Below are 9,056 nucleotides of genomic sequence, written 5' to 3' on the forward strand. Positions count from 1 at the left end.
GGCTCCAGATGCAGGGGTTGAGGTTCAGTGGTGTAGTGTTCAGGTATGGAGGGCTACGGGTTTTGGGTGTACAGGGTGAGGCTTGGTTGGGGGGTGTGAGTATGGGAGGTCCGGATGCATGGTGGTTGGGCAGATGGGGGAGCAGCTCCCCGTACAGTGACCCCTCCCCTTGACAGCTGAGGAGCAATGGGGGCAGGAAGCAGGGGAGCATGCTGAGCTTCCTGCAGCTGGGGGAGGGTCTGACACAGCCCTAGCCACCCCTTGCAGGGGAAGAGGAAGGAGCCACTGGCTGGGGCGTGCCTGCAGTGATTTACCTCTCCGATGGCTGCTCCAGATGCCTGAAATGATGTACCTGCACAGCTAGGGAGTGGTGTGTGACTGCTCTTGCATCTTCTCTGACAGAAAGTCATTTTTCTGTGGGGAAGCAAAGAAACCTGCAGGGGACATGAATTCTGAGCATGCACAGTGCCACATAATTCCCCCAGGAGTAGTTTATATGAGACATGGAGAACAGAGAGCACCTAGCCAGGGCTGCAAATGCTTTTGCCATCACTGCAGCACAAGCAAAACTGAAATCTATTAAACATCCGAAAAGCACTCAAACAGCAACCATCAGTGCACCCCTCCTTCTCCACAGCCCTGGGGAAAGAGGTGCACTTTGCAGCACACTGTGGAAGGCAACAGCCGCGGGCTATTTCAAATCAAGGGGCAAGAGGCGAACCCACATTCAGAGGCTCTTAAAGACAATACTTTGGCAGCTGCTTCCTCCCCGTTAGACCGCTGGGACCCTACTCAAGCACTTCTACTGACCATGGCTACAGCTAGGGTTAGCCGCACCCCAGAACATCTGTTCCATGGGAAGTTCTGACATCTTTGATTCTTTCCAAGCTGAATCGGAATGAAAAACTGAAATTTTTGATATTTCCAGTGGAACAAAAATTCCCAAAACACCTCCCATTTGGGATTTGACCTTTGATAAGTTCAAAAGTTTCATTCCAATAAAGTCAGAGCGTTATACAATTATTAGTTTAGAATGTAAAAATCCAAACAAAATGAAACATGACTGAAATGAGAGAGGTGTAACAGTTCGTTTAGACTACTTCCAGTTGAAATTAACACATTCCTACAAAACATTTTGATTTTGACTAACCAGCATTTTCTAATGGAAAACTATTCCATAAAAACAAAATAATTTGGCTGGCTCTCCCTGTGGTGGTAGAGCACAGGAAAAGGCCATCTTCTCAGGCAGACAGGCCCCAAGCTGCTACGGGTACATCTACGCTGGAATAAAGGACCCATTGCATGGCCATGGATGGCCTGGGTCAGCTGACTCAGGCTGCGGGGCTTAAAATTTCCATAGAGATGTTTGGGATCAGGCTGCAGCCCAGTTTCTGGGACTCTCCCCCTTGTGAGGTACTAGCACACAGGGTCCAGCCCAAGGCTGAACATTTACACACAACTTTTACAGCCCCTCACCCTGAGGCCCTCGAGTTTGAGTCAGCTGACCCAGGCCAACCATGGGTGTTTAACTGCAGAGTAGACACCGATAAGGCTCTATAGGTCAAAGAAGCAGTGCCTCAGACTTCACCCTGCAGCCAGCCGGCCTGCATAGAGCCCAGAGCACTGTGGCTAACAGCCATGTATCGGAAGCGATTTATTTTTCCACTGCGATGGGAGTTGAAAGCTTGGGTCCGTCTCTAGAGGAAACTTACCATGTTTGGATCAGGATCTGAACAGCCCCAAATTCCAAGGGGATCTGGATCTGGATCAGGGGGATGGTTCAGTACATTACAAAGAAGGGCCAGATCATGTCAACATTTGGAGGGATTCAGAGCCAGAATTTGGGCTCCACCCATCTCTTTGGCAACCTTCTAGATTTCCTGCTCCTTCCAGACCCTGTCAGCAGGGTCTCACTGGTGCAAATCTCCACGAAATGGTTAGTGTCTCTTATCACACAGCCACAGCATCCAATCAAGCCCTTGTCTCAGCGTTAAGACTTCAAATAACTCTCCCTGTCCCATTCAATTATGGAAGGCAAGAGCAGCAGGATTGCTCAGCTGAGCTGCCTGCAGTCTAGGGGGATGACAACCCAGAGCAGATTGCGAGGTAGCTGCAGCAGCAATAAAAATTGCTCACACCCTCCGTGCCAACAGAGGCAGAATGAGCAGCTGCCGACATTCTGTACGGTGCATAAGGGGAGAGTGGGGGAGACAGACTTCTATGAATTTATAATGCAAGAAGAACACAGTAACATACTCTTCCTAGTCCAGCCCAGAAGCAAAGCCATGATAGACATTTTGCAGTTCATCAGCAACTATTTCCATAAATCTTCCTGAGCTGCCACGTACTCTCGGTTTGTGAGGCCAACACATAAGCATACTGGTGTTGCATTAGCTGCCAAGTTCTGTTGAGCATTTCTTTTCCAATCAATACAGAACGCAGGCTTCTTTTTTAGTCTTTATTTTATGCACTCTTCAATGACGCACTAAATATTCCACTGAACTTCTTCATTAATAAAACAGAACTCCCAACAAAGGCCCCGTGATGGAGTCCAACCATAGTTTCTAAGACTCGGGGGGATTTTCAATCCTGTGGTCCTCAGAACACATTTTTCTCCTTCTGCACTATTCAACAGAATAGCTAAGGCCCCTGTGAGAAACACATCAGATTATGCACTCGCGAATCCTGAAAGAAAGGTATTGGCGGAGGGGGGTGGAGGGAGGGACATCATTTACACAAACTCTGCACACGTGCTGCTGAAGTACCTGGCAAATCAAGGCAAGCTCATCTCCTTATATCTGGAATGACAGGATAAAGCTATGGGATTTACAAGCGCCATTGGCAGAGGAAAATAAATATAAACTGACTGCCCTTGAGAACACCAACGGCTTGCCAGGAAAAAAGAATGGCACAGTAACTCTTACTTCTTGCCTTCAGCTAGGGTTGCCAGGCGTCCGGTTTTTGACCGGAATGGGACCCTGGCTGCTCCAGTCAGCACTGCTGACCAGGCCGTTAAAGTCCAGTCAGTGGCGCAGGGGGCTAAGGCAGGCTCCATGCCTGCCCTGGCTCCATGCGGCTCCCAGAAGAGGCGATATGTCTCTTCAGGCAGCCCTACGGTGGAGGGGCCAGGAGACTCCGCATGTTGCCCCCACCCTGATCTACTGCTCTGCAGCTCCCATTGGCCGGAAGCCATGGCCAATGGGAGCTGCAAGTTCGGCATCTGCGGGCAAGGGAAGCACGTACCACAAACCAAACAGCCGCCTGGCCCCTCTGCCTAGGAGCCGCCTGGAGGGTCATACTGCCGCTTCCAGGAGCCACCTGAAGTTTGCGCCATCCAGAGCCTGCACCCCAACCCCCTCCTAGAGCCCGCACCCCCTCCCCCTGCCCCAGTCCAGAGCTCTTCTTGCACCCCAAACCCCTCATCTCTGCCCCACCCCAGAGTCCACATCTCCCTCCTGCACCCCAACCCCGCTGCCCCAGCCAGAGCCCCCTCCCATTACTTCAAACCCTTCAGCTGCACCCTCTCAGCGGAAGCCCCATCCTTCACCCCAACTCCTCATTCCCAGCATTCCCCGCACTCGAAACGTCCTGGCCCCAAGCCCCTTCCGCACCCCAGAATCCCTCTTCCACAGGCCCACCCTAGCAGCCCACTCCCTAGCTGGAACCTTTACCCCCCCCCCACCCCAGCTCCCCTGTTCCAGCGCCAGTGATAATTGAGTGCGGCTGCGGGGGGGGGGTAGGGAGCGTCGGGAGCGGCTCTAGAGAAGGGCGGGGCACAAAATTTTGCACACTCAATATTTGACACACTCCCACCCCCAACCTTTGGGAAGAGCTTATAATCAACTACAAAATTACAAAGGATTCAGATCCTGGGTTTCGGCTCAAGCCCGTCCCTTTGCTGTGCGGTACAAGGACTCTTTTATACAAAAAAAGTTTAAGTCTCGCACCCAATGTGGGAGCTGGATGCCACTTTCTGACCTGCATGTGCCCAAAAAAAAAAAAAAAAAAAAAAAAAAAAAAAAAACACCCTGAATTTCTGAGCATCCAGATTCCTAGCCATGAACAACGTAGTAGCTCCCTAGGAGAATTTGCCATGTCAAGGTTAGGAAAATAGAACCATTTCAAGTAGTCAAAGGCTGCATGTAGGTTAAGTCTCCAACTCAAAGGCAACAGTGATTTACAATTTGTCTTTCAGATACACATCTACTGACTTAAACCGATTCTTATATATAGATGACTGCAACATAACAGCTTCAAGCAGGAATCATTTCTATTATTTCATGCTCCCTACATAGCAGCCGCTGGCGCTCCAAACAAAGACAGCATGCCAGGGAGCAAAATATTGTATGTCTATATAGCACAAATCCTTCTTACTACTGCTTGCAACATTTGAATTGGACACTATGTTCCCTAGTCTCATGTATGGGCTGTAGAATCCTGTGCATTACACAGATAGAAGTAGTAAATGTCTGCTGTTCATTTCATTCTACTTCGTTGTCCAACTGCCTTGGCTGGCTCCTGCGTTAAAGGAAAGCAAGATCTGATTAATGGCAGATTGAGCAGCAATTTAGCGTTGCACTAACGTGGAGGAGAAGGGGCCTTGTTTTTAGAAGTTCTAAGGCGTATTGCCCCAGATATTAATGTGGCAGGTTATTAAAAAGGGTAACTTACCCCACAGTACATTACGGCTTGTAATTAGTTAGGGACTGATTCAAAGCCCACTGTATCCAACGAGAATCTTTCCACTGACTTTGATGGGCTTTACTTCAGATCTTACAGGAGAAAAGCAATAGGAACAGGGAGACAATACAGTGGCAAAAATGTCTTGGAGGCTGCTCCTACTGCAATTCCCCTGCAAACGCAACAGTGACTCCACTGATATTTCTCCAACGCCACATGATTAAGTAGAGGGTTCACTGTCAAATTATTGTGCACCAGGCTTGACTGCGTGAGCCATATCAGTCATTCATTTACAGCGCTGCCTCCGAGACAGCCTGCCCCCGCACCGCCCAAAGGGTGAGCGCCGCTGCATTGGCACAAGCATCTTCAGTCCGGCCCCGGCATTAACTTCAACTCCACAGTCTGCGGGGCAAATTGTTTTAAATAAATAATAACCCACTCACAGGGCGTTTCATTTCTGTCTCTCTCTGTTCTAAGGGCACCACAGAGGCTCATTTCTATAAGTGGAATCCTAGCTAATTCGATGCATTTGAATTAGGTGTGTTTGCACTTTTGCAGTGATTGGGGTGTATTAAGAGAGGATGGTTCTGATGCAGATCTCGTACCAGTGTAGAGCAAGGGGATCTACACTGACTTTTATGGAGCGGCTCCTGATTTACACAGAGGTGAAAGGAGAGGTGGGCTCTTTCAGTTTCACAAGTCCGCTAGGTCAGAAATGCTGGCCAGAGATTCCCGTCAGAAGAGTGCTCTCTCAGGAAACACTACAAGATTGTGTGAGAAGGGGAATAAATCTGGTTCCCTCCAGTTCTGAAGGTTCAGCACATCTCACCGCAAATGCCAAGAAGCCAAGATCATTTTTCATACAAAGACAGGAAATAAAATAAAAATAAAAAAAAAAGATTAAAAATTTGCTTAAGCAATTCTCTTCACTCATCCTCCAGCCAGCCATGCAAGTTTGCCATTGGGGCTGCAAAACCAGTCTTCTCTGTAGCTACCACCACCATCTGGAACAGCTTCCCTGTATCTCTCTCAACGCTGCCGGCTAGGTCTTCAGCCGACAGAAATCAATGGCAGTCAGGTCTGTTTACTTCTCGGGAGCCACACGGATACACAGCCAGGGATCTGGCCTGTCACCTCTCTTCAAATCTCTGATGAAGACCTCTCTTTTTCTCCCTGGCCTCTGCGAGTTCATTTCTCTCTACCTGTGCTATTTAATGCAGTTATTAGCTCTTAGATTTGTAAAGTGCCTTGGCATGCAAGATGTACATGTTACAGCTTGTACATATGCCCAATACAGTTGCATTGCACTACTGCGTGAGGGGACAAAGCAGAGACATCTGGGGATGCTGTGGAGCTTTTTGAAAAATTCCCTGAAGTTGCTTAAAATATGACTTTTTTGAAAGCTGTTATTTGTAATGACATCTTGCCTTTCCTTTGAAGCCCATAAAAATGCCTCTGGGTGCAAGCAAAATACAACAGATCAAGAAGCAAGCAGGATACTTACTGTTCCTTTTCACTGCAGGAAGGCATACAAAAAAAGAGAGGGAATAAAAATTAGGTGAGAAAAACAATAACAACTCATTCTAGCAGCAGTAACAGCATTTCTTGTTTCATCCGTGATTCTAACTGACAGTTTGTAACTCTCTCGAGACTGTTCCCATTACTCCTCCAGAACCCAATGCAGAGAAGCAGGCTGCTGAGCCCAAGTATGAGAGCAGGCGTGAGTCATCTGGGGCCTGCACACACACACATACAGGAGAGGCTACAAAGTCTCCTTTCTTTCCCCAAAAACCCCGCTGCACAGGAAATGGCAAATGCATCTCAGGCACTGGAACACGATGGCCATGGCCCTTAGCAATGGCAGCAAACACAGAGAGGGAAGGAACAGGGACAGGTCGTAACTGCTAAAGAGAGAGGTCCCAAGTAAAATCCTGGACCCAACAGGCCTGAATTTAGGAAAATGCAGACCCAGCTCCAAACACCGACACTAATCTATGCAAGAGGGCCTTAACTCTGTATGGTTCTGAACAAGCTCTGAAATCGAAATACTCCAAAGCTCTGGGGACCTTTAGATCCAGCTTCCATGCAGACATGGTCCAATGTCCTGTCATCAAGTCTTATCAACCTTTAACTTCTGTTTTCTCTCGGCAAATCTTTCCATCCTTGCAATAGTCGATCATTTTGACTGCATAAACATTCCATAAACAATTAGCATGACATGCTGTCCTAGAAATTATTCAAGTCATTCACACTGATCTTCGAGGCTCACTTTCCCAACACAGTAGGTTAATACAAATCAGTGTTTCCATCATAAACTCTCTCCTCCCTCCTGCCCCCCTCACCCCCGCCACACTTAAAAAAAAAAAAAAAATGCTGAAGGTTAGAAGTTACAAATCAACCTGGCTAACAGGCTAGAGTCTTTTTTGGAAAGAAATGTTTCATGTGATCTCCTAGCTTGGGGAAGATATAATTAACACCAGTTCACCTTTTTCTTTTATAAAAAGAGATGGCTCCCTTTTCTGAGGGAGTGAGAGATCAGGTATGTAGAACAATGTCACTTACACGGCTCTGAGATTTGATCAGCAAACAATTTAATTTCTGCTCAACTCACTACAGAATACAGTGAGCTCTGTGAACGTCTATGATGTTTCAACATTAGAAAATAAACACAAATCCCTGATATATTTATAAGGAATATATCACACATCCATTCATTTAAATTATTTGGATTTAATTCCAGAGCAAATTGAATGACTTGATTGTTATTTTTTTATTTATTAAGGTCTGGTAACAAAAAAGGGATTCACTAGCACAAGACCTGTTTGGATGCATCTAAATCCCGTGTTCACCGGAGACACGCAGGGTATGCTTGAAGTGTGAGGATTTCTTGAAAATACCATTGTTGTGATCCACACAGCTCCGTCAGTGCTGACAGTGGTAAAAGTGCCAATGCAGACTAGGCACAGGCATTTTAACCACCACATGAGGTACTCCTGTTCTGAGCCGACAAATTAGGAGACACGTTTGCACAAGCACCAGCATCCAGTCTACATTACTGCTTCCTCCATTGATAGAACTAGTAGGAGATTTTCACAGACAATTCAGCACGGTCAAGGCCACAGTGTCAGCTTCCTATCTCAACTGCAATGGTAAACCCAGAATAACATCACCCATCTCAAAAAGTACTGACACCAAGGTGACAGACACAATACATGAATCTGGATTAACACAGTTGGAGTTACTTGGGATTTACACTGGTGTAACAGAGCAGAATCTACATTGATTAATCCAATTTTGTATGTAAATGTCAAATACATTTTTGTAGCAATACGTTTTTTAGCCACAAAGAATTCCCTTACTTGGCTCTGAGGGACATCGGCCTGTCATTTGGACACATCCACCGATCAGTACTGTTGCCAAACATCGTGTCTGTCATGGCTGACTCTTGAGGTTATCTGGAAAAATAAACAGAGTTTGCAAGTCACCAGTAAGATAAAATATTGGATCATCTTCCTCAGCCAAGTTAAGAGAAGCTACAGGAAATGCACACATGGGAGTCTTTTTAAAAAGAATAAAAATAAAAAAAGGGTATTTTCCCACTGAACATTTAGATATTGCTGATGCATTTTCTGACACTCTAATCCACAATAAATCTCACTTTGGCACACAAATATGTAATGTAAAGCCATACTGAAATGAACCCAGCAATGTTAATTCTTCCATAAATCTGAAAAAATGACTGGAGACCGTGTTCACATAGGATGATTCCCATTCTAAATGGTCTCTGTAACAACATCATGAGAATTCACTTTGCACAGTTTAGGTTTCAGATGATAGTTTACACCTTGGCTGTGCAGCCACTCATGAGATGGAAAATTCAAGAGTTTCTGATTTTAAAAAATAGATGAGGAGGGGAAATGGTTAAAATATTTTTGGCTAAGTTTGTTCTAAGTTAAAGGAAGGGGGAAGAGATGGAATATCAGTTTCATTCACAGTCCAACACTACGCTCTAAACTGGGGCAGTATTTCTGGGCAACAGAAGCGTTCACAGTTATGTGTGTGAGGAACAGCACGTCCAGCTCCCGTTAATGATTCTACTTTGCACTAGACAGAGGCGAGAACTGGATTCTTCCATTTCATGAGAAATTCCGTAATTTTGAATTTCTCCATTCTGAAGTGGAAAGGAAGCGAAAGAAACTGAAATTTCCTGTGAAATGAAATTCAAAAATAAAAATACATAATTTTGAGACTATGAAAACATTTTGATAAAATCAAAACGTCTCATTCCAATTTCAACCTGTTCAAAACTTCTTCTGTTTCAAAAGCCGCTGGGTGACAACCTGGAGGTGTCAACTTCTTGCTATTTTTTTTTTTTT

The 9,056-nt window shown here is 45.9% G+C and overlaps 1 protein-coding gene across 1 annotated transcript in view; it reads right to left on the bottom strand.

Moving 5' to 3' along the window:
* The window catches only part of RPH3A (rabphilin 3A), a 116,579-nt gene that overhangs the window by 68,906 nt on the left and 38,617 nt on the right, over positions 1 to 9,056 (bottom strand). Inside the window, exon 2 of the mRNA XM_075060132.1 lies at positions 8,040 to 8,135. Within this exon, the coding sequence (XP_074916233.1) occupies positions 8,040 to 8,116 (77 nt within the window). The 5' untranslated portion in view covers positions 8,117 to 8,135. The remainder of the gene's footprint in view (positions 1 to 8,039; positions 8,136 to 9,056) is intronic.

This window comes from Chelonoidis abingdonii, chromosome 22 (assembly GCF_003597395.2).
Source record: "Chelonoidis abingdonii isolate Lonesome George chromosome 22, CheloAbing_2.0, whole genome shotgun sequence".
In the NCBI taxonomy this organism is placed as follows: Eukaryota; Metazoa; Chordata; order Testudines; family Testudinidae; genus Chelonoidis; species Chelonoidis abingdonii.